The following is a 25,819-nucleotide window of genomic DNA, read 5'->3' on the forward strand; positions in this document are numbered from 1 at the left end:
TAAGGGCTGGGCCCATGCGTGCCCTAAGTTGGAAAAATCTCTTCAGTAACCCCCCTCCAGGAATACACAGGGATTACTCTTCTCAAGCCTTCTGAGGATACCAGCAAAGCATCCTCCTTGGGACGTTAAGTAGCCACTTATGGCCATGTCCACTTCTAAAATCATCAGGCTTCTTGATCTGTTCTCTGATGGTTCCATTCCTCTGACTTTCTTCCCCTCTCATCCGTGTAGAGTCCCAGCCAGCCATGGCCCCTCCCCACCTACTTTACTTTCTCTTCTCACAGCTGCCTCTGGCTGAGCTTTCCCTTAATTACTTTGGGGTGTGCTCCTATTCATTGGGCCAAACCTAATTTTATGAAGGGTTGTATAGTACATGACATAGATTTGGGGGAGCTGTTCATTCACACGTGTAAATAGATGATCTCTGTTTGATTCACATTTATGATAGATGAAGTCCATTTGTTTCAGTTTTACCTAAAACTTTTTTATGCCTTCTTGCTTTTCCCTCCTTGAATAGAACTATTTGTCCTAAGGTTTTGTTGGGAGTAGGCGGCTTCTGTAGGAAAGGTTTGTCATTTATAAAAGAGGGAAGAAAGGATGGAAGGGAGAAAGCAAGCAAGCAAGGATTTCAGATCGATAAATGGGTGCCCATGGGCCTGATGGACAGTTCTAAGTCCAAGAACACAGGGCATAACTTCCGCTTTCAAACATGCACCAATTCTAGTTTTCATGGCCTATGAAATGAAAGGTGAGCATATGAAGCATCCAAAGTAGCAACTATGCATGAGCTAAAATATGCATACATTGAACGAGAGTCCTGTTAGCTTCACCAAAATATTGAGGGGGGAGCAGAGGTGTCTATGACAAGAGGAGTACAGGCCAGTGCAAGTGTGATGAACACACATTTGTAAACCGAACACTTTCTATTTTTATTGAGCACCAGTCATGTGCTGAACAATATTACTCATGTAAAGCTCTCTACAATTGGGAGTTGGATAATATCCCCACTTGACAGATAAAAAGAACTGAGGCTCAGATAGAGTGACACACCCCCGGTCACAGAGTCAGCAACTCGCTAAGCAGTTACTGGAAACACAGTATGACCCCTGGATTCCCACGTCCTCCTGCTGACTGCCTAGTTGGGGTGGCCCCAGAAATCTTTATTTTTGAAAAGCTCCTTTGGCGATTCTTGATGACTAGCCCTGTCTTGGGAACCTCTGCTCCACATCAAACCAGCCCACTCTCCCTGTCACCAGCCTTGCCTCTGAGCAGCCTTCTCCACGTCGGATAAAACATTTAAAACATATTTAAATAGCAATTTTGAAAAACTATGCAGCATATGGATTCTCCTTTTGATCTCAAAATGATGACAAACAGATACTTAGATACTTCATAAAAGAAATATTACCAGAAAAATTATAGAAATCTGGCTTTCAACTTTGTCTTGCTCTAATTTAAACAAAATGCAACTTTCCAGAGTCACTCACTCTCTCCCCCACCCACCCCAAAATAAATCCAAACTGGGAGCTTCCTTCTCTTTTTCCCTCTGTGAGCCTGGCCTACACCTATTTATTTCTAACTCGCTGGCGTCCAGATTAAAAGCCTCCTAAAATGGGCAGTAGGGATGAGTTAAGTCCTACTATTAAAGCCCCTTGAAAAGAGCATCTTCTCCGAAATTCACATCCTTGACTGAAAACGGTCCTAAGAAAAGCCAAATGAGAAAATAAAGGGGGTGGGCAGAAGGGGAGGTCTCAAGCCCTCCAAGCGTCCCCGCCCCTATCTGGGTCCCCAGTGGTGGCCCCCACCTTCCAGGCTGAGCTATCCCACTGGCTGCGGGAACGCCGCCGCCGAGACCCCGCAGCAACAGGCGGGCGGCGGGGGCGATCGCCCGGCGCCGGCCGAGCGGCGTCGGACGTTCCCGGCTCCGCGCCGCGCGCGGGGAGCAGGTGGCTGCCCTCCGCGCCCGCCGGGCGCCCAGCTCTGGCCCGCGGAGCCGGGCGGCGGCCCCGGGCGAAGGGCAGGGCCGCGGGGTCCGGGCGGGGCGACCCGCACCCCCACGGGGCAACCGGGTGGGAGGGGGCGCGCCCTCCGCCCGCTGCGCGGCGCCACGGCCGCCGCTACTCGCGCGCGTCGTCTCCCGACCGGAGAGGCCGCGACACCTAGCGCGGGGCCGGGGCGAGGAAGGAAGGGCCGGGAGGGAGGAGGAGACCCGGAGGAAGACACTGACTCGGAGGCCCCGCTCCCGCCTCGGGGCTGCAGAGGAGACTCCCAGCCTTCCCACCCGACCCGAAACTTTTCCGACACATGCAGGCGTGTTCCTCGCGGGTTTGGGCGGCCCCGAGTCGCCATCGGGAAGGAGGCTCGTCAAACAAATCTGTCCCCGGGCACGCACGCGGAGGTACTCAGACACACGGGGCCGGGGAGGGGACGACCAGGCCTCCGGGGAGGTGCTGTGGGCGTGCAGGCAAGCGGGCGCTACCGCCCGAAAGGGGTTCCCCACGTGCGAGACCCAGTGCTTAAAATCCTGCCAAAGCTCGGAAGTACGGCGGTGTCCAGAGGCTCTGCGTAACTTTGCCCACTGCGCCCCAGCGTGCAGAGGCGTACACACACACACACACACACACACACACACACACACACACACACACACCCTCACCCCACCCCACTCCCCCTGGCTGCGGCCCGTGCCTGCTCTAGTATTTCAGGGACACGAGAAGAGATGCTAATCCGCGCCAAAGAGGGAGGGGTGTAAATGGCGTAAATCCCACTCCCCAGCACCCCCAGATTCGGAGCGAGATCGCCCAGTTCTCTCCGAAAGCGTCCCTTCACTTCCCTCTGCCCTTGGCTTCTTCTCTACCGTGGACTGAAGAAGATATAGCCCAAGAGGATCGATGTATGGTTCCACCCCCCGCCCCAAAATCACAACCTCTCCAAATACTAATCCTCAAAGAGCCCGGTGGGGTTGAAAAAAGGCAAGTTATTCCGGAGGGAGGTCGGGGGTGGGGCAACAGCACCCCTCCGAAGACACGCGCGCGCGGCCTGGCGGGCGCCTTTTTGGGCTCAGCGCGCCCGGGCGGAGTGGCTGGATTATGTAAGTAACAGCCCTCCATGTGCTCACCACCATCTGTTAATATCTTGATATTGGAAAGTTCGGTGCCTGAGGCAAAGCCAAGGTTGGCGTCGCAGAGCTCCCAGCCTACTCCTTTCTACTCTGGGGAAGGGATCGTACCTCCATTTGATTGTTTTCGCCCACTTCCATAAAATCAAGTAGTAGTGTGCCCCTTCGATCACTGACAACCAAGCCCCCCTCCCCAGCGCAAGTGTGTGTTTGTGGGGTAAGAGTGATTTTCTTCGAGGTCACTATTGTAAGGAATCCTTTCAATGGATTTGTTTAGGACAATTCTAGGCTCCTTGAAGCTTTGTTCTGGGCCCTGATTTGGGGGTGGGGGCTTTATTTTGTTTTTTATTACTTTTTCTGCCAGCACCCCAACCCCAAATTTTTGTAAGAGTTATAGTTCAACTTCTTTGGAGTGAATCGCTTCTGTTTACTTTGAAAGCTGTTGGTTAAACAAGCATCGCTCTGGAGGCTTCTAAGCAGTGGGGTTCCCAGGAGAGAAACCTTGCAGCTGCTACTTGCTACTGATCTCCTGGCATTTCACTTTCCCCCTCGTTCAGAACAAATCCACTTTGGTCTTGGCCTCACACTGGGCATAGGGATTGAGAGAAAGAGCAGGAATATGGCAGGCAGGCAGGCAGTCCACCTCTAGACAGCCTGCAGCAGGCCGGCCTGCACCCTAGAGTGGGTTTTTATTTCTTTTTCTTCCTCTCTTCAGGGCGGTGGTGGTAGTGGGTGGTGGGTGCTGTTAGGTGTTTATCCAGGCTGGATCTTCAGCATCCTTCTCCTGAAATAAACATCCATGTTTGTCTCTCAGCTGGATCTGGTTGCAATTCCCAGAATTGGTTTATTTAGGATCTGCTAACGATTGTTTGTAAGGTTTTTAAATTACTGATATGCACTGTTCTCTCCTATCCCCACCTACTGGCTTTAAGAAAGAACCTGAGGGGTAAAATACACCGAAGAAATATCAAGCAGAAGTGTGTTTAACCCAGAACTAGATGCATAAGTGATAAGTGAAAGAGTTTGACTAAGAACGCACACAGATCACCCTTCTGATAAAAAAGCAAATGTAAACTGCATAGATGAGGTTTGTTGGAAGACCGGTCAGAACTTGTGTTAACTTTTAAGTTACTGGGGTTGTGTTGGCAGTAGGGCGGAGAAAGGGTCTGACCCTAAACTTGCCCGATGGTTTCAGAGATGGAGCCTGTATCTAGGCGACTTCTCGTCTCCGGGCTGACTGATCGCTTCTCGCCTATCAGAAAACAAACCGCGAGTAGCCGGAGATAGGGAGCTTGGGCCTCACGCCTTGATTCAGGGCGGCCTGAGCCCCGGGAGAACGCCGAAGTTCTGGCTGGAGAGGTTGCCAGGAGCCTGGCCTGTATGTCGCCCAGACTTTAGGAGACAGTTCTGGCCTCAGCATATGCAGCTCGCCTAGCTGGGCTGCGGACCGAGCTCGCTCGTCCAGCGTCGCGCGCGCTCCTATTTCACTCCACAAGCCGCTCTGGTGCCCCCAGTTCGGGCTGCGAACCACCGCGGCAGAGCTGGCGAGCCGCGAGCCTCCGCCGCCGAGGCTGCGGGGTGGAGGAGATTTCTTGTTTGCCAAGCGGGGTACCCCGACCTCGACACGGGCCTGCCTTCCCCCGGGAGAGATAAAGGACTTACTAGGGCTCGCAGGAAACTTTTCCCGCCGCCAGTTCCCGGGCATAGTGTGTGCAAAACGTGCACCGGGGCGCTAGGTGCAATTGACATAAACTTGTGGGCTAAAGTTCAAGCCGTTTCCTTCTAGAGTCTGAACCTTTTCTCCCGCTCAGCTTCCTTTCTTCCCCACTTCCTCTCCTCTCCTCCTTCCCTGCCCTCCTCCCTTTTAAATGTCAAACTGAGCAGATGGTTTTAAGGTGTGGAGGGCATGTATCCTTTACTTCTGTTTAATTGTGGGCTGGCGCGATCAGGTACACACTGGGCTACTTAAGGAAGATACTAGGACGAAAAAGAAGAAAGGAAGTAGCGCTGATCCATTCACAGAACCCGCATTTCTCCGCTCAGTACACCCGCTTACCTCGAAAGGACCCAACCAAAAGAAACACTATTCCACCCTGTATCTAATGGCCATGTGGCTAGATTATTTCTGTGCCCAGTCTAAATTGTCACATCTCGATTAGAACACTTGATGCAGTGGCCGATCATTGGAAGTGTGAGTCCTGTGTTTGCGAGCCTCTGTGTTGATTCCATAATGGGTAGGGGGAGTGCCTGGAGGCAGCGAGAAGGGAGACATGAAGGTGGGGGGATGCTCAAGCAAGTCTGGTGGGTTTTTTTTTCCCCCTTTCTTTCCTGGTCCCCAACACCTAACCCGGCCGGCTTAATTTTTTCCCCCTTCTTCTTTTCAGTGTTTGAATCCCATGCCAAAAGTTTCCTACAGGGTATGGACTGGAACATACTATTGTCACTATTCTTATTCAAAGATTAGACTTCTTCACAGTTTGATGAATTTGAGGCTGAAATTGTCCCAGGAAAAGTGTGCGTGTGTGTGTGTGTGTTGCGGAAGGTGGTGGTGGTAGTTGGCCAGTGTATTGTAACACACTTCACAAACACTCTGTTGTCACGACGCAACACGATTCAACCTTTGATCTGGTTAAATTCGAGGGACACACGAAAAATACTTGTCCCCATCCTACAAAAAAAAAAAAAAAAAAAAAGAGCGTCTTATCGATTGGGTGTGAATGTTTCTGCTTCACAGCCCTTGCAAGTCCCAGCTTTTATAGGACCTTGAAGTCATAAACGCGGTTGTCTTATTAAAAGCCCGTTTACTGTGCCCGGTGAAAGCGACATCCTCGCTGCGGCTGGAAGCTTGCGCCTTAGCATTAGCAACTTTCAAATCCCAAGCAGCTCTTCAAGAACCACATGATCTAAAGAAATCTCGCTGGTTATTTTTCGTCCAAGAAATGTCAAAACAAAGTGAATTTTCTGTGGCTTGACGCAGAAGCCCGAAATTTAAGCGCTTGAAATTTCTTACCTAGGAAACTTTCAAGTTTGTTACCCAGACGTCAAAACGGTGTAAATCCTTCATGAAACCTCTCTCTAATCATTCTGGGGTGAGTGAGTTACTGAGCGGTAATCGGTTGGTAGTAATGTTTGTAACATTCCCCCCCCCCACCCCTCCCCAAGGTTGCTGTACCTACAATCCAGATAAGGTTGTTAGAGGTAACCAAGGACAAATATTCTTCTTCCTAACAATTTTGATGGGAGATTAACTGGGATTCAGCCAATACTGATCTTCTCATATCTGATGCAGCGGAGCCGAAGCCAAACCTCTGGCACCTACTATTATTTTAATCCAAAACCTACCTGTATTGTCCACCTCTCCTTTCAAAGAAAGCCACAGTGACATGTATTCCTGATACTAGCTACGATCATTTAAAAAGTGGAATGATTTGAGGGCCCCCGCTCTGTCCTCGTAGACCACCCCAGCCCCCTTTAAACCCCCACTTTTTCTCCAGAACACTTTTTCTATGCCTTCCTCCACCCCCCGTCCGAGGAGCGCTCACTCGCTCGGCCGCTCGGCGAACTCAATCAGCGGTATCTGAGAAATGAAGGGGAGGGAAAAAAAAAAAAAAAAAAAGGACCTGCGTCCTGGAAGAGCGAGTGTGAGCCGAGCGGCGCTCAGCACAGCGCCCGCAGACCGCTCGCTCCGGCCGCGGGCGCAGCGAGCCGGTCGCCCCGAAGCAGCGGCTGTTGGGCGCGGGTGAGGTGGGGAGTGGGGGCGGGGATGGAGGCAGGGGAGGGGAGCGTGGGGCCCCTCTCCCCTCCTCTCCTCCCAGCCCCTCACCCCCACCCCTTTTATATATTTTTTTTTCTCCTCCCAAGTTCTCTTGCCTCGCTATCCCCCCTTGAATCCGAAGGCGCCTCGCGATTGGGTGCTGGGGCCGGGTACGTCAGTCAGACTGTGACGTGCAGTCTTCCTGTTTCCTTCAGCTGTGTCTTAAAGTAAATCTTGTTGTGGAGCGGAGCCCTCAGCCGAGGGAGCGCTCGGAAATAATACACCATTGCAGCCGGGGGAAGCAGAGCGGCGCAAAAGAGCTCTCGCCGGGTCCGCCCGCTCCCTCTCCGCTTCGCTCCTCTCCTCTCCTGTCTCCCCTCTTCTCCTCCCTTCTCACCTCTCGCCTCTTCTCCTGCGCTCTCTCCGCTCCTCTTCCCACCCTCCCCCAGCCCACCCTCTCCTCTCTCCCGTCTCCTTCTCCCCGCCGGCCCGCTAGCGCGTGCCCGCACGGACTCACCGTCCCTTGTCCAATTATCATATTCATCACCCGCAAGATCTCTCCCCGTGCGTGTGCGCGCGCGTGTCCTCCTCTCTCCGCCTGCCCCCCCCCCCAAAAAAAAGGCTCGGTGGGTCCCACTGCTCTCTGCACCGCGTAAGTATCTTCTCCCCCCCTTCGCGAGTCCCCTCCCCTTTTCCAGAATCACTTGTACCGGCTTGTTCTTGAATGAGAAGACCAGAAAAAGAGACTCCCATTACTCAGACCCGTGTACACATCTATCCCCCCCACCCCCATCCCCGGGAGAAAAGGGTGTTCTTTAGATGAATCATAATTTAAGGGGAAAAAAAAATTAGCGTCTAAACAGTTTCTAAGCAGGAGCCTCAGTGGAACTCAGCGCTCCGCTCCTCCCAGTTCCTAAGAGTAAGTGATCCGCTTGGCTTTTTATTTCTTTCTCTTTCCTGCTGGTGGCTGGGGGGGTGGTGTTGGCGGTGTGTGTGTGTGTGGAGGGGGGAGAAGGCTAGTAGTGCTGGACTTGTCGCTGATCTTGTCACCTTTTGTGTACTGTTTCGGGGGGGGGGGGGGGGGGGGACGCGGTGAGGAGGCGTTCGCTTCCTTTCCTTCTTTCTCTGGCCCTCTTCTCCGGAGAGAGGACCGCGAGGGGGACCGGGTCGCTTTTTGTTCGTCTGAATCCCCCGGGTCTCCTCCCCAGTCTCATCCTTCCCATCTCGCCCGGAGGAAAACTCCTGGGCTAGTCCCCACGTCCTCTCTCTTTGTCTTGTTTATTATAGCTGCCTTTCTTCCAGGCTCTTCCAATTTGCTTGTCATTTGCATACCTTTCACTTCTCCTTTTTAACCCCAGCAGAGGGCCAGGGAGTAGGGAGGAAGGGAGAGGGAGGAGGAGGGGGGGATGGGGTGGAGGGGGGGCGCTCGGCTACTTGCCTCTCAAAACGCTGTCGAAGCCGAAATGTTGAGATCAGGGTTGGAGCAGTGGAGAGATGGTCCCGGGCAACGAGCGCGGCTCCCCTCTCCTGAGCTCCCAGGACCCAGGGCTAAGTCAAGTTCAGTAGGGTAAGGTGGCACTGGAAGCCTCGGGTTGCGGGGGGCGGGGGGCGGGGGGGGCGTCGCGTGGTCGGAGGGGGAGCTGGGGCGCGAGCGCCGCAGAAGGATGGAAGGATCGCGGTCCGGGTGGGGGTAGGGGATGTTCTTGTCCAGCGGATCTGCTCGCAGTCAACGCCGGCGGCCGGTTCGGTTGGGCTGCTTCCATCTGATCTTGGTTCGTCTGGGTGGTACCTACAATTTTGCCCCACTTCGGAGGACTGGAAAGGGAGGAATGGAGAGGTGAGCGTGATTGCTACTGGGAACAAAAGTCCGGAGGAGGGGGGAGCGGCGCGGGGAAAGCGGCTATCCTGCCTGAACAGACAAGGAGAGGGGGCGACGAGGGCAAGCTGGGGTGGGGGGGAGACATTCCCCAAAGCCCCCGGTTTAGCAAGTTGTTGGTTCTTCGGGTGTGCCCGCCACTTACTCCTCCGGCTAAAACTCAACGTAGGTGGAGAGTGTGGATTGGAGGGGCCGGGGGTGGGGGGGCGCGGGAGGGAAGTTAGAGGGGGAGTAGTTTTGGAGGGAGACTCACAGGTCTCCCGCCACTTTTTCAGTCTTTTTTTTTTTTTTTTCGGAAGTAGAGAGTCCTCCTGGCAGGCTGAGAAGAACTGGGAGGAGGGGTTGATCGACAGTCTTAAATAGCCCAAGGAGGCAGGTTGGAGTGTGAAACTGCTGTTCTTGGCAATCCAGAACCCACTCCGCCTGGGGGAAGGCTGAGAACTCACCTGCTTGTTTTTATTTTTCCAAGAAGGTCTGGTTGTCTCCTTGAGCTTATGAAAACAGTGCAAGCACAGGGTGGCCTTCTCTCAAAGTCAAGGCTAGAAGTCTCTTCTCTTCCTCTCTCCCCACCCCACCCTCTCTCCCATCTATAACCTCCCTTACCAAAAGGAAAAAAAAAAAAAAATGTACTTTCCTAGACTACGTAGGCAGAGGTCTATTAGCCCGAGGGCTGTGCATGGGCAGGGCCTGACAGGTGTGTTGTGTCAAGAAAGACAGGTGCAAATTTCCTCTGTGTCTGTATATGTCTGTACTGTTCCAGACCACGGTGCTGTGCTCCAGGGTTGTAGAGGTTTATGAATTTATGGTTGCCCTGGTTAATAGGATTGTCCGGGCTAATGGGAACTAGGCTGTTATGTTTTGAGCCCTGCCATGTGAGTCCTTTGGTTGGGGGTGGGGGACAAGTTGGTATGTGTTTGTTTATTTTTCTTAAGGATGTTGGCAGGCTGCTAGGGAGGCTGTGTCTCAGGCTTCTGTCTGCCAGGCAGCTGAAATTACCCCCCACTTCAGGCAGCAGGTGGAGGGACATTGACTTTCTCTTTGCTTCCCTCTGGTTTACGCCTGTCTCCCAGGTCTGTGGGGGCGTTGTGGGGGAGTGGTGAGAGCTTTCTTTTGTATGTGTGTGTGTGTGTGTGTGTGTGTGTGTGTGTGTGAGATTTGGACATCCATGGGTAGTATGTGTAACTGCCAAGAATACCAAAGTCAGTTTGAAAGTGTTACTGTTGTTAATGCTTATCTTTTTAGCGTGCTTTCTCCCTGCCCAGAAAGAATAGGTATGTGCATAACTCTTTCAAGTCGTATGTTAAATACTCTCATAAAGTAGAATGAGCCTGTCATTGTACCAGACATGTGCCAGATGTCCTAGTTAGTACTTTGATGGAGAAGGAAAATCTCAAGTATGTGAGAGGTAACTGTGCTTTTCTATTTGATGCAAGATGCAGGCAGTCCGCTCTCTGAAGAGTTTCTTGCAAGAACTTCTGAGCATTTTCAAAATTAAATGGGCTGTGGGTGGTGATGAAGAAAAGGGGGAGTAATTTGGTTAACCTGTCCATGGGCTACACCGTGGACCTGTTTCTGCAATGGTAAAACTGATGAAGGTAAGGACTGTGGCTTCGTGTGTGAAGGAGGCTATTGAGAATTCAGTGTAGGCACTATATCTGGATTCTCAACATCTGATCTTTTATTTATTTATTTATTTTCTTTCAACCAGGCTGCTTCTTGAGTTGCATAGAATTAGATTAGATGGCGAATGGTTTTTGCTGGTTGGTTTGGTTGCTTGGTGGATGATCATTGTTTCATGAAAATGAGAGAGTGTATGTCATTTATTCTTTCAACTTAAACATCCAAGTTCCTCCTAATACTTTTCTTGGATGCTTTTGCAGTTCTTTCATAATTAATATGTCATCTATGGATATGTTCATTTGCTTTATTTTTATTAAGTATTTTCTGTGCTGGGCACTTATTGATATTTTTATGTGTCCATTATCCAGAATTCTATTTAGTTTAATCACCACCTTGTGGGAAAAATGTCATGCATACATAACATTCATCTTTGTTCTCACTTTATTCATTCCCTAACATCTTTCTTCTGTAAGTAGCACTTATAATCTTAAAACATAACCTAGCTGCCAGGCGTGCTCTTTATTAATTCAAAGTGAAATAGGCCTTTTTTCATGAATTTCTTATAGGTATTGTTTGCATTTGCACCTGTTAAGATGAGGAATGGTAAGGTTCAAGATTAATAAAAGCTTATAAAATGTTAGTAATTTAATAATAGAAAGATGGATTGTGCCTGATACGTTATAATTGGATTCTAATTAAGTATCCATATTGTATTGGACATATATTGCAAAGGACATATACATAAGAAATTTCTAAAACCTATTGCCTGGGGTATTCTAAAGCTTCAAAGGACAGTTAGAGTATTTCAGTTCTCTTCAGAAGGAAAAAAAATTGTTTCTTCTTGAAGTTATTTCTCACTCCCTTTTGTTTACTAATCTGGTGAATTATTACTTTTTAAATAAGTAGAAATGAATATTTTAGGCATGTTCCAGAAATTTGCTGTTTTCATCTTGCAGGTGAAAAATATATGGAATTTTTGATAGAATGGAGGAATTTTAAATGAAATGGTTCTGATTTGAGAACACTATGATAGGAAAATTTAGAATCTGTTATAAGCTTTGACAATACAATCTTAATTAATTTAAGTATTAACTAATATCAAGTGGATTATTCACAGTAAACACCAAAGGCTTTCTTAACCTTATAGCAGGAACTTCTCCAAGGAGAAAGTTGCTAATTAGCAGAAATGAACTCTTAAATACAGTGAAGGGGACAGCTTGGTAGGGGGCCCGGCGGGGGGCGGGGGACGGGGGTGGGTACCTAAATCAAGTCATCTAATTTTCCCCCTTGAATTACTGATTTCCAGATGGATTCACAGTGTTCTTTGTTGGTGTTATTCCACTTGAAATTTCATAAGAGACTTGACCCAAGTAGATCAGAGGCCCACTTAAAGGTGGTTTTCTAAAAGAAGTAAAAGCATAGGCTTGAGCAATTTCTTCAAATCATTTTATCAATCAAGACTGATGATCTATATAATCCAAGCAGGAAAGCACTGCAGCCATACCTTCTTCCCCATCTCATGAAAGATTTACCTGAACTGTTTGAATAAAAACCATAGTGAACACATCTTTGTCCAGAATCTGGACTCCAGATAGAGGCGTAAAGGTTGCACCCCCTTCCAAATAACTTTTTCCCCAAAAAACTTTAAACTTTTAATTTTGTATTGGGGTGTAGCCTGTTAACAGTGTTTGGTAGGTTCAGGTGAACGCTAAGGGACTCATCCACACATAAACTTAAAGCAGAGCACTTCACCACTTTCTACTTCACACTGCAGTGTTCCTTTGAAATCCTCCTCTGAAAATTCTTTTCTACTGACATTATCATCGGCTTCCTTGGGATTCTCCTTCTAAAGTTAATTCTTTAGATAATTCAGATTTTAATGAATGTTGTGGAGTCCTTAAAATCTGACTTGATTATACTTGGATGTTTGTTCTTTTCTCTGGGAAGAATCTGCTAATGTTAAGATACTCCTCATATAGAAATTATTAAAGCATTTGGTAGTTAGATGCCAAGTGGTACAACCCAATATTTAATAATAAAATATTCTATGTAGATTTTCATATTAATTAAAGGAATAGAATATGTGTATCAATCGATAATACATTTGGGTTCAAATTCTGTATCAGTATTTTTCTGCATACTTGCTGATATTGATGTTCACCAGTGCTGATCAGAAGGTTTCCCATTGCCAGGTTAAACTCAAGATTAAAATTAAATATAATAAAAATCAATAATAATTGTAGTTGAAACATATGGCTTAATACATATATTAAGAAATAAGGGAATTTTTAAAAATCTTTAATGGGCAGGTTGATATCACTGATAAATTCATTCCATAGCATTCTCTAAATTCTGAACTGGGAAGTCATGGAAGCACTTTTGAAAGCATTTTCAGGTGATTTAATTTTTATTATAGTCATTTAACAATGCATTTTCTTGTGTGGTAAAATATTCATATATACTGTTTATGAAACATGATGCTGATAAAGTACTATAGTCACCAGTTATTTTATTTAATCTCTCCTATAGCCTCCATGGGTTATAATTCCAATGTGTATGCCTCCTATACCTTCATTTTTGAATTCAGCTCAAAGCTATATGGAGAGAGTTATTTATTCACACCTATTAATATAATGCCTTGTCTTGCTGGATTATATCTAGCTGGATTTTTCCTAGTTTTCCCATTTGTTTTGTCCTGATTGTTATGTCTCAGCTGTACATTTTACAATAAGACCTAAAAGTATATAATTTCCCTTAGCCCCAAACAGAAACAAATTATTATTTGATCTAAGAATGCTGACCAGTTGAAAGAGAATTGCAAAAATCAGTTTCGTTTGGGGAATTTTAAAGAAGTTACAGGATATTTTCTTCTTATAACACCCAACGATCATGTTTAATTAACACGCATTCGCCACTGAAGATGAGCGTATCATTTCTTTCCACATTAGAAAGAGCACAGCCCTCCTCTTGGCTCAGGCATGAGGTGGGGATGCAGCTGTTGATACCTAGGCTAGAGGAGAGGAAGTGCAGTTGACGCAGAGGTAGAGGCAGCTGGGAAAGGAAGGATGGCTGTGGATGACCTTGTGTTCATCTCTTAGACCAGCGTGTTGTTTCTGAGCCTCTCTTGCAGAGATGCTCTTCCTATAACAAGGATGGGTAGGAGGAAAATCCAGATAGGATGTTAGCAGGAACAGGGGAAGAAAATACTGCAGAAAGTTTATTCAACATTTTGATTGGAGACCTGTGTGCTTTTCAGGTGCTATTAAGGAGAAAATGATTTACACACAAAAAGACAAGAGGTAAAATTTTTAAAGAATGGCAATGAACTCTCTTTTTGAAAAGCTGATATATACACACAGAGTCCTCCTTGCAAAAAACGTCCCCCTCAATATGCGAATCTTTCTGAGCTTTAAAATAATTCATCTTTTTTCTTGTTTGTCTCAGTTCCCCCCTTTTTTCTCTCACTTGACAGCTGTACCTGATTTATCAGATCTAACATGTTAGTGAAATATTTGCCATTGGATTCTTGTATTCCTGAAGCCAATTTCATTTATTAATGTGTGAGGGGTCACAATCATCTTGAATTCAATTTTGAACTCTAATGCTGAAGTTATCAAGATCTGATTCCATTCCAAGTTTAGGATATTCCATCCTGAGGCACACAAAAACTATTTTACCCTCAAGCATCCAAAAAACATATAAAGAAGCATCATGTTGCTTTCTTGACACTCTGAACCAGGTTTTATTTAAAGGTTGCATCTTCATAGGAAAACTGGGAACAAGGGTTGCAGGATGACATCTTTGTCACTTAAAAAAAAATACACACTGCCATCTAAGCATTGAGCTTTTTCTTGATTTTTAACAGGTTATTTCATGCTGAAATTATGCCTATTTGCATGGATAGTCATTCTTTAAAACTAGCCACAGATGCAGTCCTAGGGAGCACGTAGATGTTTTCACAGGTGAACCGAAAGAGATGGGAGCTCTTCCAAACACTCTGCACGCTGCCTTTGGCAATAGACCCTGTTATTGTGAAGATGTGCTCTGTTAAGCAAACGTGAAGTTTAATATTAGATAAACCCCGTGTGAAAAAAAATTTTTTTTTCATTTTCTTCTTAAAACGTCCATTGTAAGCAAGGAGATGTGACATCTTAACGTTTAGACAGAATTGGGGGTTAGCCATCACTGGTTAACACCACAAAATATGTCAAGTGCCTTTTGTAAAATGCAAGGAAGGATATTCTCTTTTTATATTGTGTTCCCAAGAAACAATGGAAGTTCATATGCAGAGACAGTATTTCCCTTTCTCACATAGTTAATTGACGTTATCTTTTTTCTTCTTTATGTATCTCCTTTCAGTCTTTTTTTTTTTCTGTCTTTTTTTTTTTAATGTTTTAATTTGGCATAAGAAATAAGATTCACAAGTGGTGTACGTTAAAGAGTTTCTTCAGGCATTTGAAGTATTATTTTGGCAGATTATAGGAAAAAAAAAAAACTAGTACTGATGATGTATTTATCCTTGCCTAATTCAATTTATTGTTCCACATATGGATTTCTAAAATGTGATAATGTCCTTCTTTTGCACTGAGTCCAACTTTAAAATTTAAGTCATCAAAAAGACAAGATGAAAATTTATAAATATTCTCATACTTACATTAAAATCCAGCAACAGACACCATCTTCAGATGTGATTTTTAATATTAAAAAAGCGCATATCTGTGCTAAATAAGCAGACTTGTAAAATGAGTATTTGTGCATTTATTTCCATGTTAAATTGACCATTTGTGTTGGAAAGATGCTGATGGGAGTGTTCTCTTTCCCATTTCACATATGACAAAAATATTTTAAAATTCAGTAATAAAGGATGTATGTGAAATATTTGCATTTTTTAGACTCATTTCCCCTTAATAGCATTAAAGCCACAATAATTCTATTGCAGAAATGGAATTTTTCATTCAGATTTCATGCATCCTCAAAATTTAACCTTATTTCTTAAGTAGGGACCACTTTTATCTGCTTTTGTAATATGAATCTCAGTGCCCAAAATTTAATCAATTGGTTGTCAGAGGCTGTGTTCTTATAATCTACTGTTTCTTCTGAAGATAAACAGTATCATTTTAGGCATTTGTGAAAGAGAATCATATTACTGGTGCTTAAGCAGTTTTTGCCTTTTTTTTTTTTTTTTTTTAATCTTAATCCATCTTAAACCAGTGGAGCAGAAATATTTAAAAATGTTTCATTTCAAGCAGAGTGCATAATAAATTGCAATAATTGTAATGTGCCATAAATCCCAGAGCCTATGCATTTTGCATTTGATTCAGGATTGAGGTCAGGAAATTTGGAGAAATTTAAAGAAAATGATTCATCAGTCCTTTTGTTCTGTTGGCCAGGGTCCCGGGATTCTTGAGCTGTGCCCAGCTGACGAGCTTTTGAAGATGGCACAATAACTGTCCAGTGATGCCTGACCATGACAGCACAGCCCTCTTAAGCCGGCAAACCAAGAGGAGAAGAGTTGACATTGGAGTGAAAAGGACGGTAGGGACAGCATCTGCATTTTTCGCTAAGGCAAGAGCCACGTTTTTTAGTGCCATGAATCCCCAAGGTTCTGAGCAGGATGTTGAGTATTCAGTGGTGCAGCATGCAGATGGGGAGAAGTCAAACGTACTCCGCAAGCTGCTGAAGAGGGCGAACTCGTATGAAGATGCCATGATGCCTTTTCCAGGAGCAACTATAATTTCCCAGCTGTTGAAAAATAACATGAACAAAAATGGTGGCACGGAGCCCAGTTTCCAAGCCAGCGGTCTCTCTAGTACAGGCTCCGAAGTACATCAGGAGGATATATGCAGCAACTCTTCAAGAGACAGCCCCCCAGAGTGTCTTTCCCCTTTTGGCAGGCCTACTATGAGCCAGTTTGATGTGGATCGCTTATGTGACGAGCACCTGAGAGCAAAGCGCGCCCGGGTTGAGAATATAATCCGGGGTATGAGCCATTCCCCCAGTGTGGCATTACGGGGCAATGAAAATGAAAGAGAGATGGCCCCGCAGTCTGTGAGTCCCCGAGAAAGTTACCGAGAAAACAAACGCAAGCAGAAGCTGCCCCAGCAGCAGCAGCAGAGTTTCCAGCAGCTGGTTTCAGCCCGCAAAGAACAGAAGCGAGAGGAGCGCCGACAGCTGAAGCAGCAGCTGGAGGACATGCAGAAACAGCTGCGCCAGCTGCAGGAAAAGTTCTACCAAATCTATGACAGCACCGATTCTGAAAATGATGAAGATGGTAACCTGTCTGAAGACAGCATGCGCTCCGAGATCCTGGAGGCCAGGGCCCAGGACTCGGTGGGGAGGTCAGACAATGAGATGTGCGAGCTGGACCCAGGGCAGTTCATCGACCGAGCCCGGGCCCTGATCCGGGAGCAGGAAATGGCCGAAAACAAGCCCAAGCGAGAAGGCAGCCACAAAGAACGAGACCCCGGGCCCAACTCCCTGCAGCCTGAAGGCAAACACTTGGCCGAGACCTTGAAACAGGAACTGAACACTGCCATGTCGCAGGTGGTGGACACGGTGGTCAAAGTCTTCTCGGCCAAACCCTCCCGCCAAGTTCCTCAGGTCTTCCCACCGCTGCAGATCCCCCAGGCCAGGTTTGCAGTCAACGGGGAGAACCACAACTTCCACACCGCCAACCAGCGCCTGCAGTGCTTTGGCGACGTCATCATTCCGAATCCCCTGGACACCTTTGGCAACGTGCAGATGCCGGGTTCCACAGACCAGACGGAAGCCCTGCCCCTGGTGGTCCGCAAAAACTCCTCGGACCAGTCTGCCTCCGGCCCCCCCGCCGGCGGCCACCACCAGCCCCTGCACCAGTCGCCCCTGTCGGCCACCGCGGGCTTCACCACGTCCACCTTCCGCCACCCCTTCCCCCTCCCCTTGATGGCCTACCCGTTTCAGAGTCCAATAGGTGCTCCCACCGGCTCCTTCTCGGGGAAAGACCGAGCCTCTCCTGAATCCTTAGACTTAACTAGGGAGACCACGAGTCTGAGGACCAAGATGTCGTCCCATCACCTGAGCCACCACCCCTGTTCACCAGCACACCCACCCAGCACCGCGGAAGGGCTCTCCTTGTCTCTCATCAAATCCGAGTGTGGCGATCTTCAAGACATGTCTGAGATCTCACCGTATTCGGGAAGTGCAATATCCTTTCATTTGCACCCCACCCCCACCCCAGACCAAGGAGAAAACAAACGGAAAGCCAAAAAGTCTTCCCCCAAGGTCAGGTTTACCCAGGGTTTTAGAGTCATGTAGATTCCTGTCTTCTCCAGTCTGCCCTCTTATTCGGAGTCATAGGCTTTTATCAACACGTGCGTGATGCTTCTGGTTGCACAAAAGCTTTACAGGAAACCAACATCCCTGCAACTTTCACAAGTTGTTGATTGCCCCCAAGCGCTCCTATTTCATCTGTGCTTTTGCAGCAGTGTTTTTTTTCTGCTGTTTCTTCCCGTATTATCTTCTTATTCTTTTTCTCCCTCAAGAGTATTTTTAGAGGATGGGGGAGGGGGGAAATCTCAGTGTAATATTGCACTCATCAGATTTTAACATAGTAAGATTCATAGTGGAGTAAAGTCAGTTTCGAGATCCCCAAGATTCCGTAAGAAGAATTCTCCCTTTAGCCATCTAGAAGGCTCCTGGTCCGTTTAAAGAAGGCCTGATTAAATCTTAGGAGGAACACTTTGCTGGTGGGAGGCTGCAGTGGGAGAGGATGGATGTGGATGGGGAGTTAGATGCTCTCCTTATTCTTTAAGGGGGATTTTTTTTTTTTTTTAAGGAAATATACAGGTACTAATTTATTCAGACGACATCCGTCTCTCTCGTTCACCCAAGGTCTGTTCTTCGGGTCTGGTGCAGCTGCCTCTATGCATGATTAACCTCTGTTCAGCCATACACAGAAATCTTTTGTCCTAACATACACAAAGCAAATTATTTTGGAAAGCAAGAGAGCACAATTAAATATAAAACTCAGCTGTATTCAACTTTAAAAATGCCTCTTTTTAGGTCTCTTTTATATTTTGAACCTGACTTTTGAAATGCCAGTTACATTTTTTCATTAGACCTGTCCTGAACTCTAGTTATTTTTAACTCATGTTTTTTTGTTTTCTCTATAAATTGGTCCTTTCAGTAAATTTTTAAAAAATTGTGTGGTTGTTGATGTTTTGGGGGTATAGAATAGTAACATTTGGGGGCAAGTAGAGGCATGTTTCTTTTATAAGAAATTGTCAGATGGATATAAAATTTAGCTATTAAGTTGGCTGTTGCTAACGTGAGGGTTTTAGCAATCGTCTTGATGACTAGAGATTGGCATTTTCATATCTAAACCCACTCCAGAGGCTGCCATGTAAGGGCAAAGTCCCAGCTGTGGTAGAAATGTATTTTCCTTGATGTGAAAGTCATCTTTCCGGCCTATTCAAGACAGCAGTGAAGATTTCTGATAAGGTGAATGCGCGATACACATATGAGACCCACTTGGGCAGTTAAGCACGGAGTCTCTTTTCGTAGAGAGGAAGAAGAGAATAATGTCTGGAGGGAAAGATGTGAGGACTTAAGACGTAAACAGATGAGTCTTGGTTTGGTTGCTGATTTACAAATCTAACTTTCAGAGATCTGAGGTTGAATCCACCAGTCTTGAATCAAAGCTGTGCCAGGCACCATGTCATACACCTCATAAGCAGGCAACAAACATTGGTCAAATTGGAATATAGCTGTTGGTGATGAGAAAGGCAACAAACAAAGGCACAGGCATTGAATTTTCTTTTTTTTTACACCTTGCAGGAGAGCGTCTTCTGGGGCTCATACCAGGCTTATGTCCAGGGCCAGACCCCATTGCTCCCCGGAGATCTCTTACTTCATTTTGAAGCCAGTTGTAGTGATGGTGGGTTCTCTCTCTCCTCACTCTCTCTGTCACACACACACACACACACACACACACACACACAGGAAAGGGATATGCCCATTTGGATGACTATTGAAGCCAGGTTTCAGTCCTATAAGGCCATACTTAACTCTTTAACTCAAGATGCTGGTTTCTGGTTGTTGTTTTTAAATAAGTTGAATTTCTAAGAAAACCATCTTTGGATTGCTGAAAGTGTTGCTTTTGCTCCTGTCTCACCCTCTCTAAATCCCCTGAGGAATTCTGAGGATTTGAATAGAAAGAACTTCCTTTTCTTTCTATACATATCAAAGGCTTTAAAGAGAATTTAGTTGCTTCTTCTTCAAAGGAATGAATAACTTCTCTCTCTTATGGTAGAAGATTCTGCTCAACAGGGATGGTTTGGAAACACCTGTGTTCCTATGAAATAGTAGTTGCTTACACCTGGAGTTATTTCTTGTGTGTCACTAAATAGTTTTGGCGTCTTCCTGCAATTAATGATTACATTTCCTTCCTGCTGTCCTTCCAGCTTCTGTTTCTTTCTCTTTTCCCCTCCACAACCTCACCCTGTTAACCATTTATCTCTTTGCTATATTGTTTCTCAGGAAAAAGATAGGTGAGTACCATTTTCTGGAGTCTACACAGTTCTGAAGGCAGTGAGAACAGGAATGTTTGTTGGGAGACTGGATGTCCTTTTCTCTCGTCTCTGTCCTTGTGTGGCAATGAGTTCTTCCCTTGACTTTCTTGATGATGATGCCTAGGCAAAATTCTCAAGCTTTTAGTTCAAAGAAATCTCTAGAAATCACAGCAAGTGAGTGGACTTCAATTTAGGTAGACAAGGCCATATCTGAACCTGTTATACAGTTATTCTTTGAAAAGCTCAATCGAAATGAGGAGAAATGGGATGAAATGGTACCTTCATGATTGTTATTATTGCTTTTCTCTTTAGTTCATGGCTTTCCAAACTGTAACGGATAATTGAATACTTAAGAAACGATTCTTTCCCACCCCAAAGGCATCATCTGTTTCTTTGAACAAAGGAGCCAAGATAAGAACTATCAAGGACACCAGCTGATCAGATAAATCCATTCCAAGTCCCGCACATTAAGCGTATATGTTCTAGATCATGGAATGCACTACCTTGGTATCTTTTCTGATGGAAGGGCAATAGTGAATGTGTGCATGGTAAACTGAATGTCAGTGCACCTGCCCCAAAAGCTCATGTCTTGGATATAAAAAATTTGTTCAGTGTCTTTGCAAATGAATCTATTTAATCAAATATTAAGTTTTATTCAAATTCCAAAAGAAACAGCCAGCCAATTGTTTTTCCTCCTGATGTTCCTTGTCATGCATCCTCTTTGCATCTCAAGAAAAATAGCCTTGTTCGGGCCTCCAACATTTGCATGCAGCCAAGTAAAGCACAAGAGCCATGTTCCAGGCGCGGTTAAGACGTACAGGTGAAGAAACTGAGCCCCTGCACCCGCAGCCAGCTTTCCCTGGTGGACTTTTAGGGGGAATGTTAAAAAATACTTGAGGTTCAAACAGAAAAATGGTTTGATGATTTGAAGCTAAAAATCCACCCAGAAAACCTGAATTCAAAGTGAATTTCTAAAATATGAATGAATCCATAGAAGTTGATTTTTTACTATTTTGGAAGTCATGTGGGGCCACAGGAGTTAGTTCTGTTAGGTGTATTATCTGTAGGGAAACATGACTATTAAAGACTGGAAGACTCTGGGTTCCTCTCTTCTCTCTCCCTCTGATTATGAAGTAAGTACATTAAAAAAAAAAATTCCATAAACTACACATCCCATTGATTATGTTAAACTTCTGGTGGAGCCACAACTGGCTCTGTCCCTTTATGACATGTGAGAATTTAGATCTTTTCTGCCCATTTAAGGTGTCTAAGGGGAAAAGTCTCTTAGACACATAGCAAATCAGAGCTTAAGGAGAAAGCTAAAATCCTCCAGATTTTAAAAACGTTTGAGAATTAGTATTCCCGATCTATTTGGTTGGCCCTGCAGCACGTAAAATCTCTAGGCACAATTCAGGGTTCAGTTGGGGAAAAAAAGAATTTTCTTCCTGCAGGCTTCACAACCTCTTATCCTCCCATTTGCCTTTTTGCTGCCTCCACTGCTCCTCCTGCGGCTGTTGTTTAGGTGAGGTTGTACCGTGCTTGGTAAACAGACAACACTTACATTCTCAGGTTGTTTGAACACCGTTTTAGGTTCAGCTGCAGTCCCCTACTTCTCTGATCTTTTATATTCCCCAGCAGATGTCTTTCATTAATTTATGGATTTATCATCTTTTCTTCTTTTTTTTTCTTTTTCTTTTCTTTTCCTTTTTTTTTTTTTTTTTTTTTTTACACCTGGCAGCTGTCTCAAGTTTCAGCAGTTATTGTCTATTTTGCATTATACATAGAATTGAATGTCATCTGTCTTCACAAAGCTATGGCTAAGAGAATTGAGGCAAAGCCACATGAGCTGCCGGGACAGATCTTGTTTGCGCTCCATCCCCCCTCACCCCGCCCCCCCTTTACCTCCTTAATATTTATTTGTGCTCATTTTCTTTCCTGGCCTTGAATGGAGCTTAGCTCGTGTTCAGTACAGCTGTATGTTTACTGAATCTATTCCATCATGAGTCATTGTGCGTGTGTAAGTATCCTGGAAACAGCTAGTGCTTTCTTGGAAGAACAGTTGCTTTTCAGCACAAGCACTTAAAAGGGAAATTAACCAATTGGTCAGTTCAGATTTATTTTGAGGAGGAAAAGAAAGGATTATCTAACTGTTGGCTTTTAAATCTTTCATTAGCTATTTTTAATAGTTTATTAGAAACATATATTTTATGGGAATTTTATCTTCATTACATGATGAGCAAGATATAAAGATGCATTCTGTGTTCTGTTGCCACTGATCGATTCCAAGTATTTCCAACAGGAAGCATTTTAAAGCAAAAAAAAAAAAAAATGGACTTGAGAAATTCAAATTAGGATGATTTTGTCATGAAATAAAAAGCCTCTAAATCCCAATCAAAAGAAGATGGATACTTTGCTCTTTCGTTTTGTTTTGTTTTTTTTTTAAATAAAAATGATGAAAACATCTTAGCATAATTTAAAGACATTGAAAGCTCCAGGAAGTTTTGGTGGCTCAAGAAATCTCTGAGAGCCGCAGCAAAGCAGTTTGATTTGTATGAGACCAAATTTGAAAAGATTTGGGACTTTTCCCCGCTAATAATTAAATGTACCAGGTTGTTTGAATGTAGCCGGTCTGAAAGAACAGATTAGAACCCAGATCTGAGCATGTTTGTTGAAGTTTGGACTTGCCTAAAACTCTTATCACGAGGCAATAGGAGACAGCTTGCAACTATTATTTCACTTATCCATTTGGACAGATGGTCCTGAAGTGTGCCGGGCTTCTTTAGTCCCCTCTCTCGGTCTAATGGAGGTTACTGGAGGGCCTTTCAGCTCTTTCCTTGGCACAAGAAGTATGTCAGTCATAAATTATCGTCTTTGTAATCATTAAGGATCTCAAACAAAAACACAAGTTCAGTTAAGCCGCTTTGGCTTACAGATCTCACATCAAAATTTCTTTCTTCAGTGTTTAGTGTTTATTTTCAGTGGAAACAAAAGGCATTAACTTTTCAATTCGCAGACCAAGGTGATCTTTTTCAAATGGCATGATACTAAGGGGAATGCTAATTGATCAAATTCTCAGCATTATATTTGGTTAAGCCCCCTGTTATACGTAGACAAGAGCTTATCAATATTAATTCGATTACGCTTCTCTAGGAACTTCCAGGTTTCCCTCTCTGTTCCTGAGGTTGGTCACGCTGCACTTGATGGAGGTCATTTAGAAACCTTTACCTTTCTTAAATGTCTGTGTTTATTTGTCCTTGCTTCCTACGGTGTGAAATGGTTGTGGGGTGTGTTCGCCAAGCATGTGTGTGCTTGTGCATGTGTGCATACAACCACACGTGCACATTTTCTTTTCTTCTTTTCCTTATTTATCTATTTTTTTTCCCAGACTCTTTTAAGAGAAAATCCTTAGAGAAGCTTCTAGGAAGGACCCTTAATTGACCTTGTGGGGGACCACATTGATTTTCTCCACGTGCGTCTTCATTTCTGATAAATTATAAAGCCATTAATTTGCTGAGGAAATGGCAGGGCCAGGCTGCGGCACAGATGTGACCAGAGCCATCCCCGCTCCGAGTGTGCTGAGGAGTGCCAAGAATCTGGGGGAGAATCAGGAAGCCGGGATTGTTATGGTTAGCCTCACATTCTCTTGGGAACTGTTTTAGTTGCTGCTGTTTACAGATCTAAAAGGTAATGATGTTTCCAGATAAATAGGCCTTCTTATTTTGGGTAAGTGGCCATTTATTGATCTGCTAACCCACATTTATTGATTTGTTAGCCCCAACCACTGTGCCACTCTCCAAGGAGTTAACTATAAATCCAGGAGAGGCAAATTGTATCTGGTTTTGGATCCTCGCTTTAACAAAAGCGACACCCCCTCCCTGTTCTCTCAGTGCCCAAACTACCCCTCCCAAGTTTTAGCTATTATTGAAAAGGAAACAATTAACAAGATATAATAATAAGATAGGAAGAAAGTGAGTCAAGATGCTCCCTTATATTAGCACTAAAAGGTAAAATTTGAAGCTTGCCTAACAGTGATCAAAATAATGCATTTTGTGTTTTCACTTACATTAGTATAATAATTGGATGTCAACTGCAGAGAGCAAAGAGAAGAACAAACAGAACTGTAATGCAAAGAAGAAAAAAACTCTCATGATAAGAGTTGTGCAATACCTGCTGGGCGCATTTGTCTCCTTAGCAACAAGTGAACGTATACATAGCCTAAGGACCTCAAACAGGGGGAATAAATGTTTTGCCATCCTCACCAGGAAGTCACCAAGATCCCACAACTAAATCGTGCATCCTCACCATTATGTTTGGCAATTTCTGACCAGCAATGGCCATTCTGAGCCAGCAACAGCAAGTTAGTGATGGATTCCATGGCCAGAGTCGTTTATCTTCCAGAATTCCCATGGCTACTGATTGGGCCTCCGGACTCCTGGCAGGGGGGAGGGAGGGATGGTAGGTACTTGTGTTTCAAGAAATTATCTCCTTAACCAATTGCATCCTACATGCAGGAAGGATTGTCACCCAATCACTTGAAAAAAGCAAAGCTCATGTTCTTTTATACCCGTTATCCCAGCTCCAACATGCTGAAGACCTACTTCTCTGATGTAAAGGTAAGGACGTTTTTCAGTATTAATGTTTTCAATTTCTGTGCACGAGGTAGTAATTTGAACACTTGGAAGTTAATGGAGATGAGTGTGGGGTCGTTTGGTAAATACACCTGTGTTGTAATTGATTTAATGCACTTGTCCTTCGGTCCAAAGCTGTGCCAAGCAAGGAGGCTCCTTGTGTACTAAGACCAAAGGACTGAGCGCACGGATTTTCCTTCTAGTCCCGGAAACGTCTCCTCTGTCTTTTTGTGTCTGAATAACTCCTTGGAAGAAATTTCAGCTGGTCCTGGAGGGATGCGCTTTAGAGAATTTTTTTTCTTCCCCTTGGCCACAGTGAACTGTTTCTGTTTTTGTTTCTGTTAGTTTCCCCATATTTGTGCTTAGGAAAGCAAACTCTAGCACCTCTTTCTCCCCCCTGTCGAAAGGAGCGTACATTGAAATTCTCTCTGCAGTAGCTGCTTAAAAACAAAAGTGATGATTGTCTCTTATTTACAACTTAATTTGTTGTTGATGTAGAGTACACTGAGCATAAGGAGAATGAATAAAGTGACAGATTCAGGACACATTATTCAAATGAGGATATGAAAGCTGTCGGCCTACAGCTGCAGCCTCCCTCATTCTACAGAATATGGGGACCTCCTGGTTCTGTGTGTGTGCGTGTGTGTGTGTGTGCACGCGTCTGTGTCTGTGTGGGGGTTTTAAGTAATTGTTTGCAACAACTTGATGTTGTGTTAATCATCTGTAACTTTTTAAAACAGAGATTGGGTTTTGATGATGATAATGACACGCATGGTATCATTATCCAAGGAACTCGATAAACATTACATTAGCTGAGATTAGTTTATTAGGGCTGGGTACTCTTCCCCCCCGACCCTCCCCTGCCCACCCCTGCGTGTAAAGTTCTTATCTCTGCCATGGAGAAGCCATGATCTGCCAAAACGTACTGCCTTCTCCAATGCTCCCCTCTCTCTGCGGTGGGTTTTGTACCCGATGCCTGAGTTGCATCACTGGCCCCCTTTTGCAGGCTGACCCATTGCAGACCCTCTTTCCCCCATGTTTTACTTGGCCTTGAAAGAAAAGTTCTGTTTTCCGTCCTGTTTGCTTTTGAATTGTGTAGCAACTTCAGCCTTTTATCTCTCTTCTTCTCTGGCCGAGCTCCTTAAGTGGAAGGCATGTTTCCTCCTCATTCCGTGCCAGCAAACTGGGCAGCATGGGAAGGCAGAAACAGGCAGAAACTTGAACTGCTGGTTAAGCATCTTTAGGCAAAGAAAGGTCAAGGGCCACAGTGGGCTG

General features: G+C 45.1%; 1 protein-coding gene across 14 annotated transcripts in view; it reads left to right on the forward strand.

Moving 5' to 3' along the window:
• The first annotated feature begins 2,373 nt into the window (after positions 1-2,373).
• The window catches only part of PROX1 (prospero homeobox 1), a 60,061-nt gene continuing 36,615 nt past the window's right edge, over positions 2,374-25,819 (forward strand). For 5 of the 14 annotated variants that reach the window (XM_006074269.4, XM_006074274.4, XM_006074275.4 and 2 more), the window contains exons 1-3: positions 7,049-7,524; positions 15,759-17,550; positions 24,422-24,529. In XM_006074269.4, coding sequence (XP_006074331.1) covers positions 15,826-17,550; positions 24,422-24,529 — 1,833 coding nt within the window. In that variant the 5' untranslated portion in view covers positions 7,049-7,524; positions 15,759-15,825. The other 9 variants (XM_044942701.2, XM_044942700.2, XM_025285459.3 and 6 more) reach the window with 9 other exon arrangements.

The sequence above is a fragment of the Bubalus bubalis genome, chromosome 5, assembly GCF_019923935.1.
Source record: "Bubalus bubalis isolate 160015118507 breed Murrah chromosome 5, NDDB_SH_1, whole genome shotgun sequence".
NCBI classification, from domain to species: domain Eukaryota; kingdom Metazoa; phylum Chordata; class Mammalia; order Artiodactyla; family Bovidae; genus Bubalus; species Bubalus bubalis.